Source organism: Ascaphus truei, chromosome 5, assembly GCF_040206685.1.
Source record: "Ascaphus truei isolate aAscTru1 chromosome 5, aAscTru1.hap1, whole genome shotgun sequence".
Classification (NCBI taxonomy): Eukaryota; Metazoa; Chordata; class Amphibia; order Anura; family Ascaphidae; genus Ascaphus; species Ascaphus truei.
The window spans coordinates 176459319-176487086 of NC_134487.1; the positions used below are offsets into that span (position 1 = coordinate 176459319).

Sequence of the window (27768 nt, forward strand, 5' to 3'; positions counted from 1 at the left end):
GTGACGGGGTGGGACACAGTGACTGGGTGGGAAGAGTGACAGGGTGGGACACAGTGACAGGGTGGGACAGTGACTGGGTGGGTGGGTGGGTGACTGGGTGGGTGACTGGGTGGGTGGGTGACAGTGACACTGACAGTGGGTGGGTGGGTGACAGTGACTGGGTGACAGGGTGACAGTGACTGGGTGGGTGACAGTGACTGGGTGGGTGGGTGACAGTGACTGGGTGGGTGGGTGACAGTTACTGGGTGGGTGGGTGACAGTGACTTGACAGTGACTGGGTGACAGTGACTGGGTGGGTGGGTGACAGTGACTTGACAGTGACTGGGTGACAGTGACTGGGTGGGTGGGTGACAGTGGGTGGGTAGGTGACAGTGACTGGGTGGGTGACAGTGACTTGACAGTGACTGGGTGGGTGACAGTGACTTGGGTGACAGTGACTTGGGTGACAGTGACTAACAGTGACAGTGACTTACCTTGACCCGGGTGGGTGCAGGTTGCCGCCGGACGCTTGCTCCTCCTGCCCCCGATATCCCTGCGGCAGCTGCCTGGGACGGGAGGTGGGCTTGGGGGCGCGGGTTGGGGGAAGGGGGGGGAGGAGGGCACGGGAGGTGAGCTCGTGGGGACGCGAGAAGCTGGCCGCGGAGGGAAGCGGTGAGAAGCAGGCCACTGGAGTAGCTGAATTATTTAATTATTACTTCCCCCTCCAGCCCACGTTGGGAGCAGGGGGGGGAGCGGGCCCGCAGAGGAGCTGCATGTTGCTTCCCCTTCCGCCCCGCGTTGGGAGCAGGGAAGGGGGAGGGGAGCGGGCACGCAGAGGAGCTGCATGTTGCTTCCCCTTCCGCCCCGCGTTGGGAGCAGGGAAGGGGGAGGGGAGCGGGCCCGCAGAGGAGCTGTGTGTTGCTTCCCCCTCTGGCCCACGTTGGGAGCAGGGGGGGGGAGCGGGCCCGCAGAGGAGCTGCATGTTGCTTCCCCTTCCGCCCCGCGTTGGGAGCAGGGAAGGGGGGGGGGACGGAGCGGGCCTAGCGCATGCGCGCCGGGACCGCAGGGAATTGGCGCCATTTTTTTTTCAAAGTTTTTTTTTTTTTCAAAGTTTTTTTTTTTTTTCAAAAAAAAATTTTTTTCAAAGTTTTTTTTTTTTTTTTAAATCTCATCGAGGGCCACACAGAGAGGCCAGGCGGGCCGCATGCGGCCCGCGGGCCGCGTGTTGTGCAGCCCTGCTCTAGGGCAATACCATAATGCACCTATTCAAGAATACGTGCCGTGGCCTGGTCGGATCATGCCCAGGTGGAGATAAGATGCTCTCACCTTAACATGCCCCACAAACAGTCCAATGGAAAATCAATGAGTCCTTGCTCAAAATCCCTGAGATTAAAAAAATACTGGAAGAAGAACTACAGTAGTGTTCTTTTTCAAAACCAATACAGGCTCTGTAACATCCCCTTTATCCTCTGGGAGGTCCATAAGGCCATCCTTAGAGGAAAGCTAATCAGCATTGCTGGAGGAAGAAAGAAAGAAATGTAACCCTTATTCCCCCCCCCCTGACTCATCTGACATCTCTAGGGTGGGGGATCACAGGATCAGGCTTCTGGGGTAGTAGCCTCCATGGTTTCAGTGGTGGTGCAGCGCCTCCATCCTCTATACCTTCCCAGGGTATGGGGTAGGACCTGTATAGACGAGTGACCCCTGGTCCCAGGGTGGATGCTCCAGAATCACACAACAGTCTGATAAAAAGGTAATGTCTCTCTTTATTGGTCCGAGCCACGCCCGGCAGTAGTGGTGACAAGCAGCCACAACAACAACAGCAATGTCCCTCTTTTCACACGACCCTCCAATCTGTACAGGCCTTTCCTCCTCTCCTTCCCTCCAAGTGTACTCTCCGACAATATGGACTGGGCTGGGGCTTCAATACCCCCCTGCCCACCTCAGAGGGTTTCCTCTGGGTGGGGGATGGATTCTCCCCATCACCCCATCATCGGGGTGAGGGGCATTGGTCCACCTGAACTCGGCTCGTTATCCAAATGACATAGGCCAGAGTTCTCTCTCTTGCTGCTCCCAGGACGGAGCTAGGTATCTTCCTCTCACTCCCAGGACAGACTCCAGAGTCCACTCCCTCGTAGACTCCAGAATAGACAGCTTTGTCACTTACAGGAATGGGCTGCTAAATAGGCTTAGCCCCACCCATCATGACGTCAGCAGTACCTCCCCTCTGTCTCATGCCTGCAGCACAGTCGGGGGCCTGCATCTATCACTCAAGGCAGGGCTTGAAGGGGGAAAACCCATGATCACTACTGGTGCCTGCCCTTAACAGGACTTACCACAGTAGGAGGAAGATATGTATAGCCGGTGCTGTTTACAGGGGGCTACAGAAAGAAAGAAAGAAAGAAAGAAAGAAAGAAAGAAAGAAAGAAAGAAAGAAAGAAAGAAGGAAAGAAAGAAGGAAAGAAAGGGAAGCCAATATAAAGAGGGCCCAAACAAAATTGGAAGAACTGACAAAATTACACCAAAGAGGGGGCCAACATGTGGATCTAATTAAAGTAAATGAGGACAAGCCTGAGCTGAATCTCCTTCTCATGGCTAAGGGAGAACAATCCCTCACCTTCACTAAGGCTAAATCTTTTGAGAAATCAAATAAACCTGACAAAATGCTGGCCGCTAGACTTAGACCCGCTCCAACAAACCGTAATAGCCACGCGATCAGACAGAAATCAGGTAATCTCTCAACTAATCCGACTTTGATAATCAGGGTATTTCCAGGCCTTCTACTCCAAATTGTTCGACGGTAACAAGACTAAACAAAGCAAACAATTGACATCTCAACTGTCGCACTTCCTGGAATTAGCTAATCTCCTCACAATTGCTCCAGACGATAAGGACAAATTAGCCCAAAATTTCACACTCGAAGAAGTTCCCCAGGTTATTAAAGATCTCAAATCGGCTAAGACTCCGGGACCCGATTTCTTCTCGAACCTATACTATAAAATATTTTCTTCCATATCCTCGCCCCGGTCCTATTAAGTATATTCAACTCTATACTCATAGATTCCCAATTTCCCAGCAGCATGCTCCAGGCATCCATATCACTAATCCACAAAGATGGAAAAGACCCTACAGACTGTAAGAACTACAGATCAATTTCTTTAATAAACTCTGACTTAAAAATATTCTCCAAACTATTAGCTAATAGATTAAATAAAGTCCTCCCCTCACTGGTCCATCCGGATCAGGTGGGTTTTGTCCCTGGAAGAGAGGCTGCGGACAATACCAGACGCATTATTGAGCTGGTGGCGTTCGCCGCCAAAAACGAGGTGCCGTCGATGGTCCTGAGCCTTGACGCCGAAAAGGCATTTGACCGAATCGATTGGAAATACATGTCAAATACGCTGCAGGCATTTAAAGTGGAAGGCCCTTTCCTTAGAGCCATCGAGGCTTTGTACACTACACCATCGGCAAAAGTATCCTCCCAAAGATTCTGCTCTGAGACTTTTCCTATAATGAACGGAACAAGACAGGGATGTCCCTTATCCCCGCTGCTATTCGCCCTCTGTATGGAGCCTCTAGCTGCAAACATAAGAAACAACCCCAAGATAGCAGGAGTTCAGGTGAAGGACCAGATGTACAAAATCGCACTTTTTGCAGACGATGTAATCCTTACAATAACCAAACCTCAAACTTCGCTCCCCAACCTGTACTCCACTCTGTTTTGTTTTAAGGATATCTCAGGTTTCAAAATGAATAGTAACAAGTCTGAGGCACTAAATTTAAATTTGCCTAGAGACCAAGTTAAATTGACTGCTCTCAACTTTGACTTTAAGTGGCAACCGAAGGCGATCAAATACCTAGGGGTATTTATCACAAAAGACTATAGCACCCTCTATAGGGAGAATTACCCAAAGGTCCTGAGAGCTCTCAAATATGACATTGAATCATGGTCCGGCCACGCTATATCATGGATAGGCAGAATACATAGCATAAAAATGAACATATTGCCCGCCTCCTGTACCTTTTCCAGACTCTGCCCATCCCCTTGGTACTAGAGGAATTTAAGACTCTACAGTCTATTATAAACAAATTTATCTGGAAAAATAAAACACCAACAATTGGTAAGAAAATTTTAAATATACCGAACAAGAAAGGAGGCCTGGGTCTCCCATGCCTTACGTCCTATTACAAGGCAGCCCAGACAAGCCAGCTAGTTCTGTGGCACTCTAATCCAGTCAACAGACGCTGGGTAACTTTGGAAACTGACTTAGCTGCCCCTGTTGAGTTAAGTAATCTTCTGTGGTCCCCCGTGAGGAAGAGACCCGAAATATTCCAATCCAGCCAAATTATAGCCCACTCACTCAAATTATGGGACTCCGTTGCGATTCGACACCTCCTTCCAACACGTAATTCTCTTATGACTCCACTCTATGACAACCCAGAATTTGGTCCAGGACTGGGCCGCAATAGGTTTGGCGACTAGAAAACAGCAGATGTCACAAGATTAAAAGATGTAGGCTCAGAGGGATTTCCCAGGCCCTTCGAATATTTGCACAAAGAAAAGACAATCCCAAACAATCAGTTCCCCCAATACCTTCAATTGAAGGCCTTCTTTAACAAAATCTGACCACCCAAATTGCTAACTAGATTTGAGACACTTTGTCTAGCAGACAGAAACACATCTGGACTGATATCTAACCTGTACGGGTACTTTGTTAGCCCCCCTCCTCATATGAATCAAAAACTGAAATATATTCTCCAATAGGAAAGGAATCTGGGGGAGGAACTAGGCATGGAAGACTGGACCGATATTTTTCAGACGGTTGCTACGGTACATCCTCAATGTGTATCATGATCAGAGAAAATGCCTATAAGGTTATGATGAGGTGTACTTGACCCCCACAAGGCTGGCTAAATTCATCGCAGAGTACCCAACAATATGCCTGAAGGGATGTGGAGTACAGGCCACATTTCTCCATATGTGGTGGGGTGCCCACTCATATCAGCTTATTGGCTGGAAATCAAAATGTGGTCACAGAGGTTTTTCGGTTTGGACCTCCCCCTAGATCCCTGGTTGTTCCTATTAAACAAACCATATCACCTCCTCACAAGACATGAGGATAAATTACTGTGCCACATGTCTTCAGCCGCAAGACGCGAACTAGCGGCAGTATGGAAGCAACCAACTATCCCCTCAATCCTTAAAGTTAAAAATAAAGTCTGGCAAATTTGCTGCATGGAAAAATTGGTCAGTCTTAACAACGACACCTGCGCAGATTTCCAGGTGTGGATGCCATGGATTCTGGGTGCTGGTCAACCAGATATGAATACCCACTTAACTCTGTTATAAAAACTGCTATATATACTGAATGTGTGACTGAATGTTATAAGATGATTTGTTCGGTAAAATTCTAACTGGATGTGTTCTTTCCCCCCGTCTTTATTTTTTGTATCCTCCCCCCCACCCCATCTTTTATTTTCTCCATTTCCCACTCCCTGAGAAACTTCAATAAAAATTGAGTTTAAAAAAAACAAAACACACAACACATCACAGCCCACACATAAATAACTTTTGATATGAAGGTCCTAGCTTTATAAATTTTGATATGCAGAGTGCTAGGGGGTAAACATGTAATCAGGTATAGTTATGAGACTCAAACATTTATTTAAAGGCATAAATGAGAAGTAGCTTTGATTTTAGTATTTTAAAGTTATAGAAACTGGAACATTTACATTTCAGCCAGGCTGGACAGCGGATACATTAAGCATTCCCTATTGTCATTTATGATCAGCTATTCCAGGGATGAGTCATGCATAATGTAAGTCCAGACTTCTGAGACTCCTTGTGGAGATGATTCCAGAGTGCTGCGAAAGACAGGGGCTTCAAAAGGTACCGACCTGATGAAAGTGCTAAATGTCAGGAAATGTATATAAACAGTGTGCCTAGCAGATGTCCGGGCATCCTCGAGAAAGGTAGACATTCTGCCGCTGTGCAAGGGGGCTTGGTCAGGTATGCTAAGCGGGTTAAGTGTGAGGTTAGCGCATGACCCTTGGCATACCGTGAAGCCCTTTGCACGGCTGGAGGAACTCTTGGAAAACTTGCCATTGGGTGGGAATTTGCTTCCCACACCCAGATTGGCTGTGTATTACCCAGATAGGCTTGAGAGGGTGTTATAAGCCTCTGCAGGCTATCGGGTGGGTGTTAAACTGTGTTCTTCTGTGATCCATCTGAAGGTATAGTGTGCGGTAGAGACGATTCCATCGCAACCAAGGATTGTACCCAACTACGAATGTTTGTTAGAACTAAGGACTGTATGTATTGGTGGGGGGGTGTTTTTTTTGTATGTATTGGAGGGGTAATATATATTGGGGGGTGGGGGGCTGTATATATTTGGGGGGTGGGGAATTTTTTGGTATGTATTTGGGGTGGGACGTTTTTTGCATTAGGGGTGTGGTTTTTTGGTATATCTTGTGAGGGGGGAGAGAATGAGTCTGAGGAGGGGGATTTAGTGGGGTAATTGATGGAGGGGGGAGTGAGAGGAGAGAGTGGGTGAGTGAGGAAAAGAGGGAGTAAGAGTGAGATACAGGGGAGAGAAATACATGTGATGTGGGGGGAATGAGTGAGTGGGGTAATTCATGAGAGAGTGAGCGCCGAGACAGAGGAAAGAGAAATTCATGGGAAGAGGGAGGGAAATAGAAGGGGGGAGGCAGTATCACTATTTAGAGATCAGTGTCACTCACATAGGAAGGCAGTGTCACCAAAGTTCAGAGTTACTCACATAGGAAGACAGTGTCACTATTAAGAGATCAGTGTCACTCAATAGGAAGGCAGTATCACTATTTAGAGATCAGTGAAGGCAGTGTCACTACTTAGAGATCAGTGTAACTCACACAGGAAGGCAGTGTCACTCACATATGAAAGCAGTATCACTGGAGATCAGTGTCTCATTAAAAAAATAAATATATATATCATAATAGTGACATTAGAGCCACTTGTCATTAGAAGGTAGTGTCACTATTTATAAATCAGTGTCACTATGGGAGATCAGTAGTGGCCCTGTCACCTCAACTATGTGCCACTTTCTATACTGTATCTCAGCTGTACTCACCCTCCCCGCGAAAAGGTACGAGGCCCAGGTAGAGTAGTAGGAGCATCATGTAAATTGGCGGCCCGGCTGAATATTGCCTCTGGTACAATCACAGCTTGCTATTGCTAGGGCGTCGTGTGGGCTCCCTGCCCATCAATCATACAAGGCCCTCCTCCCGTTTCCAGAGCAAGTCCCGCGCCCAACTGTAACCTAGCAACCAGACGCTCAAGACTTCAGAGTAGGAATGGGCGGGGCTCCAAGTGAGCGCGGCTGACACCTGACTATAGCATTGCAGGAAGCTTGATGGTGCGGGAGTTTCATTGCTTTGCAACTGCACGAGCATAGTAGATGTCTGATCCGTATGTAATTTATGTGTATTAGCATACCTTCCATGCATGTGCCGTTACATATGGGGAATGATACTGTAGCAGCAGGGTAGTTGTTGACTATCGGTTAAAGTTGCAACAGATGGGTATATGTGTATGATATATTTTTGGCATACAATGATCTGGGCGGCAATACTTATCCAAATATGAAGGTAAACTTTTTTGGGGGCAGAATGTTGCTTTACAGTGTTGCCAAGATTATGGATTTTTCCGTCCATGTAAGAATTCAATATTTTACATAAATAGTACTGATTAGTCTCATAATCTGATCTGACCTACTGTAACAAGATCTGTAATTTATTCTGTACTAGAATGTAGGGATTTTTGTTCAGATTTTCTTGCCAATACTGTTACTTAGCCACCCTCGCACTCATTTTGTATAACTATTAACACATTTGTCTCTCAAATTGACTGTTCAGTGAATCAAACAAAAGAAAGTACTCCTATTTTAGTATGTCCTTTATTGTTAAGGATAACAAAACACCAATATCACTTGGGTTTAACTGCTGCAACTTCATTTCAACAGTGTGACACTTTAAAATGGCATGAGAATTGGCTATGTACTGTAATTGATAAATGTAAGTAATTGTTCATTGCTTCCTTTCTTATAGCGGCGTTTTAATGAGAAATCAAACAACACAGCTCAGTAAGATTTTGTTTTGCCCCCAAAGAGGTCTACAATGCGATGTGTTACACAACCCTCTGGCAGGACAGGGGCTAAATTGATGTTTGCAGGCTATTCCACATTTGAAATAAATCTCTCAGGATTAATGACTACTCTTGACATCAAAACGAATTCACTCTTATGTCAGAAAAAAGTCCACCAATAGCACTAAATTTAAAATGGCTCAATGAAGAATGCGCTTAGATGTAATACATGAATTGCCAATTCCAGTCTATTGTTTTGTTTTCAGAAGAAAAAAATATAATTTACTAGTCCGCAGAAGAAGATGGAAGGGTTGGGTTGTAACGACACCATTTCCTCATTTTCTTCCAGCTCAACCCAAAAATAAGTACCACAGACATTATCGGGATAATGATGGAGAAGGTGACGAGTAGAGCCTCCTGAACTGTGTCGGGTGTTTCTGTGAGAGTCACGTGGACCTAGAGGTTAAACAAAAAAATGCAAAAACAAGTTTAGATACCGACCTAATTATTTTGCTTGTGGTGATTTTTTGTCGCTATAAACATAATGCTGAGATTATTTTAGTAACGGAGCGCATGGCGTCGCGCGCGCCTGTCGTTCGAGCGATCCCTGCACTGGGATCCAAAGCATGGGGAAGCGTGGCGGACACATCACCAGGCTGGTTCTCCCTCATTGGCTGAACCGCTCATGTGACACGGCCATTGCGGGAAAAAAACAATCATTTGTATTTTCAAAAATCTGCCGCGCAGTCGCTCTTCATCGCTTGTGCACACTATGGCCGGCCGATACAGCTACTGCAGTTTGCGCGCGCGGCGCTGTCGTGCTTACTATAATCAAAGCCTAAAGCCTTATTCTATGTAGTCTGAAGTGGCCATTTGGGCCTTTTGCGGCCGAAAATTCCTAATTAAATCATTAAGAGATTTTTAGCTAAAGAAACATAGGGACTTATTCTAGTGGCTTCAAAAAGTGACTTGACGCATGTAAAGTGCACTTTACAAGCGATTTTGCATGTTATGCTATTCAGTAAGCCAGCGGTGCGCAATCTTTTCTACTCGCGCCCCTCCCTGCTCGCGTCCCCCCTCCCTTATTGTATTGTATTGTATGTCTTTATTTATATAGCGCCATTAATGTACATAGCGCTTCACAGTAGTAATACACGTGGTAATCAAATAAATAACAGATAATATAAATAACAGATCATGGAAATAAGTGCTTTAGACATAAATGTAACATTAAGGAAGAGGAGTCCCTGCCCCGAGGAGCTTACCTTCTCTTCGGCTCCCGGCATCAAATGACGGCGCTGGGTCACATGACATTACGTTGCCAAGCCAACGTGGTGTCATTTGCCGCCACGTTGCCATGGCGGTCGCCGAAGAGAAGGTAAGTGGAGTTGCAGAGGCCTCTTGCGATCCCCCGGCATTAATTTAAATGCCTTGGGGGAACAGCATGAGGCCTCGGCAACCGCCCGCGCCCCCCCAGAAAAATATCCCGCTCCCCAGTTTGCGCACCGCTGCAGTAAGCTATAATCTACTCTCCAAATCGCCTGTGAACGCCTTTTTTACATGCATTATCACTGTTGGTCTAACAAGCCGAGCAATAGGTCAAAAAATGCTGAAACTAGATTTTTTGCCAATCAATGATATTCAAGTAGCTCCATAATGCAATTAGTGGCTGAAATGTTCGTTTTTGAAGTGAAACTTCTATGCTGGCATCTACTGAAATTTCCCTTGGAGTAAATTACCTTGTTGGTGACGGAAGTGCACTCCCAGAAGTGACGTCACTGCTGGCAGAAGAGGCCGTCGGCGACGTCAGTACTGGCAGCTCGGCGCGCATGCACAGAGGCCTCCTGCGCTCAGCGGGCATACACGGAGGCCTCCCGCACATTGCGCGCATCCGCCGAGGCCTCCCGCGCTTTGTGTGCATCTGCAGAGGCCTACCGTGCTTGGTGCGCATGTGCAGAGGCCTTCAGCGCGCATGCACAGAGGCCTCCTGCACGCGGCGTGCATGCACAGAGGCCTCCTGCGCAGTGGACTCAAGCGCTCGGTGCGTACGGTGCGCATGCACAGAAGACTCCACTGCAGCAGCATAGGGTGACACACAGACATACACACAGAAACACAAGGAATTCACAGTTAGTATAAATAAAGAAGTGCAAATAGCTAAAACGGGGGTGCCGACTACGCGCGTTCTAAGTCACACTTCTTTGCGTTTTGTCACTCAAATTGTGTTTTGATTTTTTTTATTGAAAACATCACCATCACAAATACAATTTCTGTGACAAAACAGTGACAAAAGACAAAGAAGTGTCACTTAAAATGCACGTGCTCGACACACACACTTTTTTACACCATCTAAATGGTGGTGAGATAGTAATTGCGATTTCCTTCAGATGGAGTATCATTTATTTTTACTACATAGGATTGAAGCAGAGGGGCTCTGGAGCTGAACCGCATTAATTTCAGGTTCGGGGATCATACCCACCCTCTCTACCCCCAACTCAGCCCCCCTCCTGTGACGGTAGGGTGTAGCCGGACTTCATAAATAAAGGTGAAGTCCGGCTGGTTGCCCCATAAACCATATGTCAAGGGCTGAGTCTAGCCATGTACCCTGATATGTTTCCCTGTACATCTGTTCCCATTTTACTGTCCCCTGTAGGCTCATACACTAGGCATGCCATGTGTGTGTGGTTAGGTCCCTTAGTAGTTGATAGCTGCAGAACAGATACTTTGGGAACGAGAGTTTAAGGTTGGATATTGGGGGGCAACTAGACTTAAAAAGTGTATAAAATGTTGCTGACCAACGTTACCGGTAGCACTAGTATTTTACCCGCAAATTGCTTTTGATTTGCGGGGACCTGTCTGTAGATAAATACGGGGTATGTGTATGGAAGGCCCATGTAAAGTAAAGCAAAAACCTGACCTGTTTTGGGCTTTGATGGTTTTCCAGATGGGGCGAGTGAAGAGTTTTCACAGGTGCAGCATGAAAAAGATAAAAAAAACACACAATAGTTCGACCAATAGTATATTGTGTTTTGAAAGAAGTAGATATGTGTCGGTTTCACTCACAAATTTGAGAATGGTTTAAGGCGTTCAGAGATCCAATCTCTCTCTGATGGGAGATTTGTTGAAACTTAATCTTGCATCAATGCTCATAGATACCCAGGATACTCCCAGACATTCACAGAAAATAATTGAGAAAATTCTCAAAGAGTAGTATGCTTGCAAAACTTGTATTGCACAGAAAAGTATATAGGAATTACACAAACATATTACAAGTATTGTACACACAATGTACAGGGTCTTTTCTTTAAACCAGGTCCCTTAGTGGTGTGGCGTCTGCTACCTCAGCAAGGTCCCGCACAAACCCGGAAGTGACATCTGTAACGGGCGGCAGCAAGAGAAGAATGACGCAACTCCAAACAGCTGGGACTTCAGGTAATGCACATGCGTGGTACAGCAAGTGGCACAGGAACAGATTCTACGCGTTTCGCTAATTGCTTCTTAAGGAATCATAATTGGTGACGGGCTATGCGGATATGGATACCCCATAAAGTCAATTGATTAATACAGTGCATAATTACTCAATACATAGTAATATGCCCAAAGAATTTGGGTAATAACTTATACAAAATCCTGTGATATAACACATCTGGCAAGTGTAATTAATTTTATACATTTATTAATGAATACTAAAATATATGTAAAATATATATTTATAAAACGGCACATGCATAAGAATAGTTGGGGGGTGGTGGCAAAATGCCAAAAAGAGTAAGAGAGATAGTAATGAATGAACATATAAAAGAACATTAGTTCCAAAAAAAGTACCAATGTCTATATCGACATTTAATCCCTTGGATACTAATGTTTGTAATCTGTGAATCCAGAATGTTTCTCTTCTGGCTAGTTGGATCAAACGATTGCCCCCTTTCCAATCAATGGATATTTGCTCAATACCTATATATTTTAAATGTTTCGGGTCAGATTTGTGATGGAGTAAAAAAATGTTTTGACACTGAATGTGTTGATAGACCCTTCCTAATATTACCCAGATGTTCTAAAATCCTAATTCTTAAAGGTCGGGAGGTACATCCTACATATGGGATCTTGCAATTTATAAAACCTTCTACTGTATATCAAATTGTTCATTCGTCTGGTTTGACTGAAAGTGTTTTTGCTGGATTCTTGTATATACATACTTTACATATCACACATCCATGAAAGCCTTTTGGTTTATGTTGCCAATTGTGTGTTAAATTTAGTTCTTTCTTCAATGCTGTTGGTGCTAATTTACTCTTGAGAATGGGGGCTCTACTGAAAATTACACTTGGTCTAGTAGGTAGATGGTCTTTCAATATGGGGTCATTTTCTAATATATGCCAATGCTTAGATATAATGTTTTGAATTTTTTTAGCATCCTTGTTATATTTTGTAATAAATAACATATTACATCCATTCAATTTATTTGTCTGTGTTTTATTTATAGGTTTAATCAAATCACTTATTTGTATACTGTCTGTTTTCTTAGATCCCTGTCTAAACCTAGACTTATTACTTAGCAACAGTGGGCTACATTTGGCTTTAGTGGTAAATATTTTATTGTAAAATTAAAACAATACTTGTTTGATCATGTTTTTCATACTGTTGGTTTATTAATTGATGTTTCTGTTTTCTCTTTTTTATCACCCATGTTCCGTGGAGACTTTACTGGTCATAAGCACTTGTGCACAATCTGCCTATGACACCTTCCGTCTATTCTAATGCATGGCTGTCACCATGACTGTCCCGGGAGACCAGTTTAACACCTTAATACCCAGATCATTTGATTGAGCAAAACGAAGAGATAAAATACATTGTGATTTATTTACAGAAAAGAAAATACACACATTAGTTTACAATTACACTAAAAATACACTTACTGGGATGGGGCAAATCTTGTTCCCAAAACGAAATCTTTGGAAACAAAGTCTCTAGGCACAATTTCCCAGGAGTGGGAGTTGTGTGCAAGTAGAGCTGGAAAGCAGTCCTCAGTCAGTGGCGCCGCTCGCAACCGCTGTTACTCCGCTGGAGCTGCTACCTTCGTTCTGCCGCTATGGTATTGGATGTGGGAACCTTAGTTCTTACGAACTACTGAAGCTTGTTATGAATCTTTGTTACGATGTTAATCTTGGATGAATCTTGTTACATGATGAATCTGGTTCCCGATGGGCTGCAGGGTTTCTTATACACTAAACAGTCCTATACTTAACCCATGCAGCCAATCTACTCTGTGGGAATAATATTCCCCACCTAACCCGGAGTTGCCAATACTTTGCAAAATTTGGCAGAGGGCTTCTTAGTTTGCTAAGGGCATGCGCGAACCTCGGACCTTTGCCGCTTAGCATACCAGACCCGGACCCCTTACATGGCTACATTTTGTCTGAGCTGGCAGGACATCTGGCCCATTTGCCCGGACATTTACTAAGATGGGGATACTTGTATTACACCTCCCCACTTGACACCGTCGGCGCCTTTCAACTCCGAACTTTTTCCAGACATCGTGGCATCAAGCCAGCGGCATGCTTTTGAAGTCCAGGGCTGAATATGCGCCGTTACCTTGCAGGAATGTCCTGCCATACATTTCTAAAGACAGTGATTACCAATACAGTGTTTCCTCTGTTTCTGGCGTGTTAGATGAAAATCCTTATGTGCCTAACATATTGGTACAATTAAAATAGGGGGACTTTAATTCATCAATTTGTATATAACTCTATAAAAATTACGTTAGATGTTTTTTCATGATTTAACCCGAACGGTGCTCACAGCAAATCTCAGCACTCTAGGCGCTTCCTAGCGAAAGTTAGCTAAAAGCCGCTTGCTTATGCTGCCTAGCGCTGGGTTTTAAAACCATTTTTTCCTTTATGCGGTTACAGGAAAACACTGCCACTGTTATACATTTAATTTAGAAATCACATTAGTCTCGCCACCTTATACCTGGTGGGAGACACACATACATTTTTATTGAAATCACAGTGTTGCCATTACAGGGGTTTCAGAGCTGACAAACTACAATTCCCCAATATGGCTCAGGGGCACCCAGCCGGGCCAAATATCTTTATTAGTGGCCTGGGTATCCCCTTACCATCACAATAACTACAGAGGACGCACCGCGAGCGGTGTATCAGCGCATGCTCAATCAGACTTGTTTATGTGTGCGTGGTCTGCCCTCTTGATTTGCGACATCGGCACCAGTGGGGCTGTATGGCGGTTACACATACAATGATGGGCGCATCCACGTGCTGCTATAACCTTGCCGCATGCGCACCAGGTTGCAGGAGCGTGCCCGAAGGAAGTTTGTTTGTCTCCGACGGAATCCAACTACCAGACATCATCAGCTGTGACAACAGCTGTGGAATCACAGTACTTGCTCTCTACCTATGGGGATGGAGGATTCTGATACACGCCCACTGATGACGTACTTTTTGTATGCCGTTATTTGTCCTTTGAAATCTTGAACTTATTCAGCATTCCCTACTCAGCAGGAGAAAGAGAGAGTGAGAATTGTCATGATACAGAGAGAGGACTTTACGGTTGGATTGTGTATCTTTTGAGAATCTATTTACATTTTCTTGCTGGATCTGGACTTTGTTCACAGAGCTTGTGCTTGATATTGATTTCAGCTAGAATCTAGATCATTGTTTGTTTGGGTTTGCTCAAGTTATTGGGGTCACAGGGTTTAGGGAAGTACCTAATGGACTTGAGGGACTGGGCCTGAGAAAGGGGTCTTGACCCAAAATGTTCCCCCCCTAATTACCCTTCCCCCCCACCACACCCTTTCCCTCCCCCCTCTTTTTTTTGTTCCCTCCTCTCTCCTTGTGGTTTCCCCTTCCCCTGTGTTTTCCCCCCACACTACTTCATTTAGGGTCCATTATTGTATTTTCCGCTTGTGCGGCATTGTTCCAAGTCTAAAACATTTTTTGTTTATTTAATTAAAATCTTCTTTTTGGCATATTCCCTGTTTGACCATTTTTCCAATAGTCAGTGAGTGCTGGAACACTTCAGTATATATATTATACTCTCAATACAGATTCAGAATTATTGATAGAATAAATAGAGTTCATTATGGAATCTATATCGTTTATTTTAGAAAAAAATTATTTTGGTTTGAGGATAATTTTTATCTTTAAAAATGCTGCTCCGCCATGGGTACTTGATTCGCACTGAGCTATGCGAACATATTCATGGGTTATTGGGAGGACAATTTTGTCTGGTCCAACCATGAGCTCGGCGCAAATCTGGTCCTATGGCGGCGCTTCATTGATGACGTGGTGTTCATCTGGCAGGGAGATCTTTTTTTTTTTTTAGTCATATAAATAATAATGATATGAATATTAAATTCACTCATAATGTAAGTAAATTGCAGGTTGAATTTCTGGACCTATTATTGTATGTTGAGGATAATTAGCTAAAAACTAAGACAAATTTTAAAATGGTGGATTCTAATAACTATATTTTACAATCCAGTTGCCACGATCCCAATTGGATCACAAATACCACTTATGGGCAACAAAGCTGAATTAAACGTAACTGCGCAGACGATGAAGAATATAAAGAGCAGTCTAATATTTTAATAAATAAATTCAAAGAGAGGAATTATAGTGACCGGACAATAAATAATGCCATTGAGAAAACAGACAGTATACAAAGAAGTGATTTGAATAAACCTATAAATAAAACACAGACAAATAAGTTGAATAGATTTAATATGTAATTTATTACAGAGTATAAAAAGGATGCTAAAAAATGTAACAACAGTATATCTAAGCATTGGCATATATTGGAGCCCATATGCTTGAATGTACTTGCAGACTGCAATATGTAGGACGTACCTCCCGACTTTTTAAGAATTAGGATTTTAGAACATCTGAGTAATATTAGGAAGGGTCTATCAACACATTCAATGTCAAAACATTTTTTACTCCATCACGAATCTGACCCCAAACATTTAATATATAGGTTTTGAGCAAATACCCATTGATTGGAGAGGGGGCAATTGTTTGATCCAACTAGCCAGAAGAGAAACATTCTGGATTCACAGATTACAAACATTAGTATCCAAGGGATTAAATGTCGATACAGTATAGACATTGGTACATTTTTTTAAACTAATTTACTTTTATATGTTCATTCATTATTCTCTCTCTCTTCGTCTTTTAGGCATTTGCTCCCCCCCAATATTCTTATGCATGCGCCGTTTTATAAATATATTTTTTATATATATATTTAATATTTTAGTATTCATTAATAAATGTATAAAATTAATGATGCTTGCCAGATGTGTTATATCACAGGATCTTGTATAAGTTACTACCCAAATTCTTTGGGGATATTACTATGTATTGAGTGATATCCATTAATTATGCATTGTGTTAGTCAATTGACTTTATGGGGTATATATATCAGCATAGCCCGTCACCAATTACGATTCCTGAAGCAATTAGCGAAACGCGTAGAATCTGTTCCTGTGCCACTTGCTGTACCACGCATGTGCATTACCTGAAGTCCCAGCTTTTTGGAGTCACGTAATTCCTCTCTTGCTGCCGCCCGGTACAGATGTCACCTCCGGGTTTGAGCAGGACCGTGCTGAGGCAGCAGATGCCACACCACTGAGTGACCTAGTTTAAAGAAAAGACCCCGTACATTGTGTGTACAATACTTGTAATATGTGAGTGTATTTCCTATATACTTTTCTGTGCAATACAAGTTTGGCAAGCGTACTACTCTTTGAGAATTTTCTCAATTATTTTCTGTGAATGTCTGGGAGTATCCTGGGTATCTATGAGCATTGATGCAAGATTAAGTTTCAACAAAGCTCCCATCAGAGAGAGATTGGATCTCTGAACGCCCTAAACCATTCTCAAATTTGAGAGTGAAACTGACACACATCTACTTCTTTCAAAACACAATATACTACAGTATTGGTCGCACTATTGTGTGTTTTTTTTAATCTTTTTCATGCTCCACCTGTGAAAACTCTGCGCTCGCCCCATCTGGAAAACCATCAAGTTCTACAGAGACCAGTGAACGGTTTCATGCGGGTTTTTGAGCTGCTTTTCAAATATTAATCACTTTAGTCACAGTATATTATTGGTGGTGGTATTCATCCATATATTTACATTTTTTCACCATTTGTGTTGATATTATTGGGTTATAATTTCACTTATTCACTTTCACTATATATTGTTTTTGCTTGTATACTTATTTGTATCACTTACACTTTTTATACAATTTTTCAGTTAATATAGAGGCCCAATTAAATTTTTTCTATATCCTGTTTTGGGCTTTACCTGTTCCCCTTGCCCTAGAAACATAAAACTTCGGGAATGTAAGTTTAAGGTGGGATTTTTGGGTCGAAATGTATTTCTCTTGTTTGCAGGAGTTCGGGGGACAAAGTTACCGGTGGTCCCGTAATTCTCCCCGACATGCAGGCATAATTTGCAGGTATGCGAGGTGAATTACACCGGGGCGACACAGTGTCCCCCAGAGTCCTGTTTTTAGAGCCCAAGTATCCCAGACCAATTTCCCTCGCAGGTATAAGGTTCCCCAAGACATATACTTTATTAAAACATGTTATATAGTGTTTTGGGCATTCTGTGTAAATGTTTATACAGTCAGCCCAGGCATATACATAGGTGCCGGGATGTCTGCATAGACATTGGAGTTCAAAGGAAGGGGAATATCTAAAGGTGACAAAACAGTTTGGAGAGAGGGGAAGGGTAATTTGCCAGGTCCCGAGAACAAAGGGCACCCTGTGGGGACAACTTTTGGACTGCTAGACCTGGTGGAGCCTGTCCATCGGGTGGCAATGGGTTCGCTGGGGGAAGATGCCGCTTGTAGACACATTTCCCATTGGCTAATTCATATTTCCCGCTCACCCGGCTTTTCGAGCCGGCTTGGCAAGCCTCCACCTCTGATGTCAGCCAAGAGACGAGCCCCTGTTTCTATTGGCTAGTGGGAGGGAATTCCCATGCTCTGATTTGTCGCTCCCCCTACTTCCATGCTGAAGATAGAGACTAAGTCAGACGCGAAGTCCAAGTTCTGAGAATAGCGGTCACGGCTAAGGTTTTTAGCCGAAAAGAGGTCCAGGAAACCCGGGTGGATTTCCCGATCAGGGTAAGCCTTTTCGAAGCAGGTGCCCTGCACCTATATGAGGCTAGTTTTCACCCCCAGACCCACAGTAAGTGTGTACCTCATTTTATTCCACTACCTTATTTTGCCTAGTGAATGACCTGGTTTAAAGGTTTTAAAAGTCCTGGTCTTCTGTGACACTCCACCCCCCCCTCCCACAAAACACAGTGATGGGAAAAAGCCATATAAGCCAAATCTGGCTATTAGCGCTTTTGCCCATTCAAAAGCAATCAATAGCCAGCCACCCTATAGTAAATAAAGGTAGTTCCCCTGCCAGGATGGAGGCCATCCTCGTCCATCTCTTCAGTGGCACCACCATTTACATTAAAAACACTAGCTACCCCTTAATTACCTTAGCGGGTAGTAAGCGCTAGATTTAAGTAAGGGGTTAACCCCTCCCGCTACCCACTGGGGAGGCCTAACCACCCTCCCCGTGGCAACTACCCCCATGACCCACCTCCTCTGCCCCCATCACCACACATACAAATGGGCGATAGCCCCATTAGCCAAATGGCGCTTTTGTCCATTTGTTATGTCAATTTTTACCATACACACGAATAGGCAATAACCCTGTTAGCCAAATAGTGCTTTTGCCCATTTGTATTGCATAAAAAAATAAACACAATTAAATAAAATACAACATTACAATACAATAAAAGAAAACACTAGCCAATAAATCCATTGATTGTCACTGTGGTTACTTATGCCCTCAACAGGGGCACAGATAGTCACATTGGCAATCAATGGGCACCATATAGTCAATAAATGTGTATCTTACCCTTCCCAGGATGAAGGCTCATCCTCCTCATCCAACTGCAGCACCAATCAATTCTTGACCCACGAAGCAGTGATAATCTTGAAGTCCAGCTTGATGTGCAGAAGTCCAGGATCCTTGAAGAGTAGTAACCGGTGATAGATCTTTTCTTCTTTCTTATCTTTTCGATGCCTTCCATGTTTTGGTTGATTTTAAATCACCTTAAAGTAAGGAAAACACAACCAATCAGGGACCATATGCTTCTCTTCCTTTAAGGTGACTTCACATCACCCAAAAAAGAGAAGGCATCACATGGGTAATGTGAGGTCACCTTAAATGTATTTATTTATAAAATGTTCTAACAGGAAGTAGTACATTGAGATACCACTCGTTTTCAAATACGTCCTGGGCACAGAGTTATGATGACAAATAAATGGTTACAAATACATAGTTACATTAAGTGAATAGGGTTATACATTATATACAAGACATTACATGCATAGTTAAAGATAATATATGTTATAGGCGCATGTAACAGTTTCAGACCAGATTAAAATGTGAGACAAAACAAAAGAACTTAGACTGGTGGCGGCTGTTAGAGTCTCCAGTAGGTTGTTCCAATTGTGGGGTGCATGTTGAGAGAAGGAGGAGCAGCCAAATACTTTGTTGAACCATGGGACCATGAACAGTCTTTTGGAGTCAGATCTCAGATAAGTGCTTTATGTGGTAGAGGTGAGGAGCTTGAACAGATAGCTTGCCCAGAAAGTATGTGAAGGCAAGACAGGAAAGATAAGCTTTGCGCCTAGACTCAAGTGATGACCAACCTAGTTTTTTTTAGTATTTCGCAGTGATGTGTGTTGTAGTTGCATTGGCGGACAAAACAGCATATTAAATGGTAGTGGGTATCAAGTTTGCTAAGGTGAGTTTGGGGTGCCGTGCCATATTCTATGCTCTTATAGTCTATAACTGGCATTAGCATCTGCTGTGCGATGCGCTTTCTGACCAGCAGGGAGAATTTGGCCCTATAAAGTACACCTGTGGCATAGGTTTTGGATGTCAGCGTATCAATGTGCAACCCAAATGTTAAATGAGAGTAAAACCATATGCGCAAATATTTAAAACTAGTAACAGGGGCTGGGATGGTATTAGAGTTGGTACTGATCTGGAGCTCATTCATTGGAAGCTTTAAACATTTTGCCTTTGTCCCAAATACCATTGTTACAGTCTTGTCAGTGTTTAAAAACAGTTTGTTTTGGGAAATTCAATTTTCAAGAATCAAATAGTCATATTGAAGCGTGCTCAAGGTCGGAGAGGCTATGGCTGTGTGCCTATAATATTGTGTCATCCGCATACATGTGTATTGAAGCTCTCTTACAAGCTGTAGGGCGATCAGTGATGAACACTGAGAAGAGTAGGGGCCCCAGAACAGAGCCTTGGGCGACACTGCAGGTGATATCCAACGGTTTGGAGTTGGAGTCTGAGACACATGTGATCTACCTGATAGGTATGAATGAAACCAATTTAAAGCATGCTTCCCTACTCCAGAGCACTGGAGTTTGTTTAACAAGATAACATGATCAACAGTATCAAAAGCCTTTGCAAAATCTAGGAATATTGCACCAGTAAGTTGTCCCCGTTCCATTCCACACTGGATCTCATTGCAAACTTTTAGCAGGGTAGTTACCGTGGAGTGTTTGGGGCGAAAACCAGATTGGAATTGGCTAGGAAAAATTGTCTTGGTATTGTAATCGCTTAATTGGGAGTGAACACGTTTTTCCATGACTTTGGATAGTATTGGGAGAAGATAGATTGGCCTGTAGTTTGAGACCGTGTTTTTGTCCCCACTTTTGAAGATTGGGACAATTCTGGCAGTTTTCCTGGTCTTAGGGATATGGCCTGTAGACAGAATAGAGTTGAGTTAAGGCCCTAATATAACAGATACAAGGATCATAAAGCGAGGAGCTCAACCTCAGACTGATGACAAGCATAAAAGAAAAAAGAATAAAGTTTTATTAATGTATAATAAAGTGAAATGCTATATGCTGTGAATATTTTAGTGCATGTATGTGGATATGTACTGTATATGTATGTATATTTAGTTGTGTATGTACATGTGTGTGCGCATGTGTATGTGTATATATGTATGTACATGTATGTATATGTGTATGTATGTATGTATATAGTTATATATGTATTCATAAATATGTATCTGTGTGTGGATGTATGTACATGTATGTTTGTCATTTATAGCTACTCAGGTAGCTCTTTATTCACACTTTTAATCACTATTATTTGCTGGCCACCTCTAACCAGTCACCGAATCAGCACTCTTAGTTTTACGGCTTTATCTACAGCAGTCCTGATACTCTAATCACTCACAGTAGGATATCATACAAGTATTTATTACTTTATATATTCATTATGACATTCAACACTATGAATATGACTTTGTTAGCTCTATAAGTTATTTAGAATAGCTGGACCCAGGTATACAGCTAAGGGTCAGAGACTGTGGTCTGTTTTGACTTTAGAGGTGGACGACGCCAGTCAGTCCACTCCTACATAAAATGACATAGTTCCACTCCAACTTCCATTAGCGGTTGCACCAGTTGTACCAGTTGTACATTAGGTCACATCCCTATGTATATACCTAGATCTATATACATCTATATTGACAGGTCCATTCACACATCTGAATGAGTATCTAAAACTATATATACCCACTAGTTTAGAGACTGTCTCTTATTAGTGTACTCCAACCTAAATACTATTAACTTTGAAGTCTGTTCTAAGTGTAGATCTTACATTCCATTACCTCTTCAGTGATATATAGACACATCAGTATAGACATGTATTATACCTACCATCACGGCAGACAATAACATAGGCATATATTTATTAATCATTCCAGAGAATGATGTATATACCATCCCAAGTCAATATAGGTTATGTGTGTCCACCATCGCTGTACACCAGGGTTTGAGCATTTCCTCTTTTTTATCTACTTACTATCTACAGTACACATGGTGGCAAGCCAAATATGACCACCATATAACAGGTCGCATGAACAGTTGCGACCCGTTCATACCATGGGCTACATCTACACACTGATTGGTTGATTGTATTGTATGTCTTTATTTATATAGTGCCATTAATGTACATAGTGCTTCACAGTAGTAATACACGTGGCAATCATAAATAACAAATAATACAAATAACAGATCATGAAAATAAGTGCTTCAGACATAAAAGTAAAATTTTGGAAAAGTGGTCCCTGCTCCGAAGAGCTTACAATCTAATTGGTAGGTACCGTATATTCCGGCGTATAAGACGACTTTTTAACCCTGGAAAATCTTCTCTAAAGTCGGGGGTCGTCTTATACGCCGGGTATCGTCTTATACACCGGCAAAGCAGTGGCAGGCAGAAGCTCTGTGCTGCTGCTTTTTCCCTGTGCTTGCAGAGGGGGCGGGGCGTCCCTCTACACACAGACACAAGCCCTCCTCTTCCTGTCTTTACTCCTCCAGTGTTCCGCAGCGTGGGGAGCCCAGCATGCAGTACAGTAGTACTTTCACGTGTGTGTATGTGTGTGTGTGTGTGTGTGTGTGTGTATATGTATATATATGTATAGTGGTGTGTGTGTGTATAGTGATGTGTGTGTGTGTGTATGTATATAATGATGTGTGTGTGTATATAGTGATGTGTGTGTGTGTGTGTGTGTGTATATGTGTGTATGTGTATGTATGTGTGTGTATGTGTGTATGTGTATGTGTATATATATATATACACAGTGGTCGACAAATCACCAAAAAATCTACTCGCCGAACACAAAAATCTACTCGCCACCTAGTACCAAACGTGTGCTGCTTGGGCCAATAGGAGCTCGCCACGATGTTAAATCCACTCGCCCGGGGCGAGCAAATGTATAGGTTTGTCGAACACTATATATATATATATATATATATATATATATATTGGTGTGTGTGTATCCCAAACTCTATATTTTAACTGGAAAAGTTGGGGGGTCGTCTTATACGCCCAGTCATCTTATACGCCGGAATATACGGTAGTAAGAACGTACAGAGACAGTAGTAGGGCATTCTGGTTGTTGATAAATATGCCCCCTCTCCACTTGATATATAACCATATGAGAGTGAGCCTTTCACATTACTCCTCCTCCCCCTGAAGAAGTGTGTCTACGTCACGTGAAACGTGCGTTGGGGTTTTAGGTGACATCATGACGGTGGCGTCAGTCAATGAGGTGTCATTCCGCGTTTGAACGGGTTGTATGGCAATGTTTTTCTACTGTACCTACGTATCTCCTATTACTGAACCACATTATATAGGGTTTTAGTGTATGGATATGTGTCCCTAATTCTTAAACCAGCAAAGCGAGACTGGGTCCTATCCTCCTGTGCCTGCTTATACCCAATAGCACTATTACTGTATACATTACTGGCTGTTCCGACTACTGGCTAAGCCTTATACTGTAGGCACTAGCACAGAGGATCTTCTTCGTGGTAATTGTTACCATAGTGAGATACTTTTGTTTCACCTTTTATGATACTAGTCGCTAGTCATCTGTCTAAACTGACTGACTGTGAAGAGCTGACAGCAGAATTACTTTACAATACAAACTAGCATCTTGTGTTACCTATACACTCTCTTTGATACCTATGTTATATGTATACATAGGCATGTTCTTGCCACATATAACTGCATTATGTATACAGACAACCAATACCACCTTCAATTAAGGGAATATTGGATACAGGTGGATAACCCATACTCATCTCCTAAGTCAGATGTGGGAGTCTCCCCAAACACTCTGTGAATGTACATATATATTCATCTAGAGTTTCACCTATATATACATGCGACACACATACACCCATGCTGATCCGATACCTCATCACTGGGGGATTTTAATTTTCACTGTATACAGTATAGAATTTCACTCTGTTACACGTTAATAAAACTATTATTTTTCTTTTATGCTTGTCATCAGTCTGAGGTTGGGCTCCTCACTTTATGATCCTTGTATCTGGTTATACTAGGGCCTTAAACCCTGAGGCTATTTAGCCAATCTATCCAAAAATAATCCTACTTTGAGTGCATATTACTAGGGACTTTTGTGATCCCCTCGGGGATCATTCTCATACATATGAATCTAATTTTCCCTTTTTGGACCTTTAACTGTATGTATATATATATATATATATATATATATATACAGGCATACCCCGCATTAACGTACGCAATGGGACCGGAGCATGTATGTAAAGCGAAAATGTACTTAAAGTGAAGCACTGCCTTTTTCCCACTTATCGATGCATGTACAGTACTGCAATAGTTATATACGTGCATAACTGATTTAAATAACGCATTTGTAACAGGCTCTATAGTCTCCCCGCTTGCGCACAGCTTCGGTACAGGTAGGGAGCCAGTATTGCTGTTCAGGACGTGCTGACAGGCGCATGCGTGAGCTGCCGTTTGCCTATTGAGCGAGATGTACTTACTCGCGAGTGTACTTAAAGTGAGTGTTCTTAAACCGGGGTATGCCTGTATATATATATATATATATATATATATATATATATATATATCACACATTTATTCCTGATACTTTAATGATATTAAGGTTGAGCGGTGAGGTGTACCATATTTAGAAGGAGAAAGAAGAAAAGAATATCTACTCACCGGTGACTTCTCTTCAAGCAACGGAGGATCCTAGACTTCTACGTATCAAGCTGGACTTCAAGCTGAGGATCATTGCTTCATGGGTCAAGAGTTGATTGGTGCCACAGTTGGATGAGAAGGATGCGCCTTCATCCCGGCAAGGGTAAGATACACATTAATTGACTATAGGGTGCCCATTGATTGCCAATGTGGCTATCTGTGCCCCTGTTGAGGGCATAGGTAACCACAGTGACAATCAATGGATTTATTGCTTAGTGTTTTCTTTTATTGTATTGTAATATTGTATTTTATTTTATTGTGTTTATTTTTTTAATGCAACACAAATGGGCAAAAGCACTATTTAGCTAATAGGGCTATTGCCTATTTGTGTGTGTGGTGATGAGGGTAGAGGCGGTTGGTCATGGGGGTAGTCGCCATGAGGAAGGTGGTTAGGCCTCCCGGGTGGGTAGGAGGGGTTAACCCCTTAATTACCAATTGTAATGTGCAGTACTGTATATTTGAATGGGCAAAAGCGCTATTAGCCATATTTGGCTAATAGGGCTATTGTCCATTCCTGTGTGTGGTGTTGGGGGTAGAGGGGGTGGGTGGTTAAAGTAATTAAGGTATTAACCTCTCCCGCAACCCTCCCAGGAGGCCCAACCACCCACCCTGGGACAACGGCAACCAGGTCCCTGGAGCTGAGCCGCTTTACTTTCAGGTCAAGGACCCCTTGCTTCTCGAGGTACAGGCCCCAGTATGGGGTGCCGGTATCTCCTACAAGTTTAAATGTCCAGGTCATGTGGGCCGTGACATGGGACATTTAAACTTGCAGGAGTTATTGGCACCCGATACAGAGGCCTGTACCTTGGGAAGCAAGTGGTCCTCCGACCTGAAATTAATGCGGTTCAGCTCCGGAGACCCCCTGCTTCAATCCTACAGGTGTGCCGACGAGTATTCTAAAACTTGCCTTAAAATTGCCTTGGAAAATCTGGGGCTATCACCAACAAAATCCAGGTACATGATGGGTACATGCTGCAAACATTTCAGTGACATTTCTGCATAGACTAATGGCCCATTGGATTAACACAGCAGGGGTCCCTGGCAGTCCCATTAAGTTTGAATGGGATTGCCAGGGACCCCTGCTGTTAATCCGATGGGCCATTAGTCTGCCTGCAGAAATGTTGCAGCATGTACGCAGCATGTACCTGGGTCTTGTTGGCGATTGCCCCAGATTTGTTTTAGAATACTCGTCGGCACTACAGTATGTACTATAAATGTACAGTTAGGGCCGGAAATAATTGAACACTGATACAAGTTTTGTTATTTTGGCTGTGTACCAAGTTACCGTTAAATAATGAACATGGGCTTAAAGTGCAGTCTATCAGCTTTAATTTGAGGGTATTCACATCCAAATTGGAGGAAATGTTTAGGAATTACATCTCTTTAATATGTAGCCCCCTCTTTTTCAAGGGACCAAAAGTAATTGGACAATTGACTCAAAAGTTGTTTCATGGACAGGTGTGGGCTATTCCTTCGTTATTTCATCATCAATTAAGCAGGTAAAAGGTTTGGAGTTGATTCCACATTTGGAAGCTGTTGCTGTAAATCCACAAAATGCAGTCAAATGAGCTCTCAATGCAAATGAAGCAGGGCATCCTTAGGCTTCAAAAAAAAGAAAAGAAAAAATCCATCAGCGAGATAGCAGGAACATTGGGAGTGGCCAAATCAACAGTTTGGTACATAGTGAGAAAAAAAGAACGCACTGGTGAGCTCTGCAACACAAAAAGGTCTGGACGTCCACGAAAGACAACAGTGGGGTATGATCGTAGGATCCTTTCCATGGTAAAGAAAAACCCCTTCACAACATCCAGCCAAGTGAAGAACACTCTACAGGAGGTAGGCATATCATTATCCAAGTCTACCATTAAGAGAAGACTTCACGAGAACAAATACAGAGGGTTCACCACAAGGTGAAAACCATTCATAAGCCTCAAGAATAGAAAGCCCAGATTAGACTTTGCCAAACAATATCTGAAAAAGCCAGCCCAGTTCTGAAACAGCATTCTTTGGACAGATGAAACTAAGATCAACCTGTACAAGAATGATGGGAAGTAAAATGTATGGAAAAGGCTTGGAACGGCTCATGATCCGAAGCATACCACATCATCTATAAAACAAGATTGAGGCAGTGTGATGTCATGGGCATGCATGGCTTACAATGGCACTGGGTCACTAGTGTTTATTGATGATGTGACAGAAGACAGAAGCAGCCGGATGAATTCTGAAGTGTATAGGGATATATTGTATGCTCAGATTCAGCCAAATTCAGCGACGTTGATTGGACGGCGCTTCACTTTACTGATGGACAATGACCCAAAACATACTGCGAAAGCAACCCAGGAGTTGTTTAAGGCAAAGAAGTGGAATATTCTGCAATGGCCGAGTCAATCACCTGATCTCAACCCGATCGAGCATGCATTTCACTTGCTGAAGACAAAACTTAAGGCAGAAAGACCAACGAACAAACAACAACTGAAGACAGCTGCAGTAAAGGCCTGGCAAAGCATCACAAAGGAGGAAACTCAGCGTTTGGTGATGTCCATGCATTCCAAACTTCAAGCAGTCATTGCCTGCAAAGGATTCTCAACAAAGTTTTAAAAATGAACATTTTATTTATGATTGTGTTAATTTGTCCAATTACATTTGAGCCCCTGAAATAAGGGGACTGTGTATGAAAATGGTTGCAATTCCTAAACATTTCATACAGTATTTTTGTTCAACCCCTTGAATTAAAGCTGAAAGTCTGCACTTCTATTGTATCTCGCTTGTTTCATTTCAAATACATTGTGGTGGCGTACAGAGCCAAAATTATGAAAATTGTGTCAGGTGTGGCATTTGCATTTGGAAGCTGTTGCTGTGAACCCACAACATGCGGTCAAAGGAGCTCTCAATGCAAATGAAACAGGACATCTTTAGGCTTCAAAAAAAAAGAAAATCCATCAGAGAAATAGCAGGAACATTAGGAGTGGCCAAATCAACAGTTTGGTACATTCTGAGAAAAAAAAAACGCACT

The 27768-nt window shown here is 42.8% G+C and overlaps 2 protein-coding genes across 5 annotated transcripts in view; both read right to left on the reverse strand.

The window, feature by feature from the left end:
• LOC142495603 (disintegrin and metalloproteinase domain-containing protein 9-like) overlaps nucleotides 1–7288 on the reverse strand; it is a 131586-nt gene extending 124298 nt beyond the window's left edge. Inside the window, exon 1 of the mRNA XM_075601294.1 lies at nucleotides 7089–7288. Coding sequence (XP_075457409.1) covers nucleotides 7089–7137 — 49 coding nt within the window. The 5' untranslated portion in view covers nucleotides 7138–7288. The remainder of the gene's footprint in view (nucleotides 1–7088) is intronic.
• Nucleotides 7289–7894: 606 nt separating this feature from the next.
• The window catches only part of LOC142495606 (disintegrin and metalloproteinase domain-containing protein 9-like), a 124846-nt gene continuing 104972 nt past the window's right edge, over nucleotides 7895–27768 (reverse strand). The window contains exons 19-21 of one of the 4 annotated variants that reach the window (XR_012801775.1): nucleotides 24717–24842; nucleotides 19044–19240; nucleotides 8423–8557 (exon numbers count right to left, since the gene is read on the reverse strand). Coding sequence is in view for 2 of the 4 variants with exons in the window: in XM_075601296.1 (XP_075457411.1) it covers nucleotides 8364–8557 (194 nt within the window). In the remaining 2 variants the exon portion in view is untranslated. Of the gene's footprint in view, nucleotides 8558–19043; nucleotides 19241–24716; nucleotides 24843–27768 lie in introns of all 4 variants that reach the window. The other 3 variants (XR_012801776.1, XM_075601297.1, XM_075601296.1) reach the window with 3 other exon arrangements.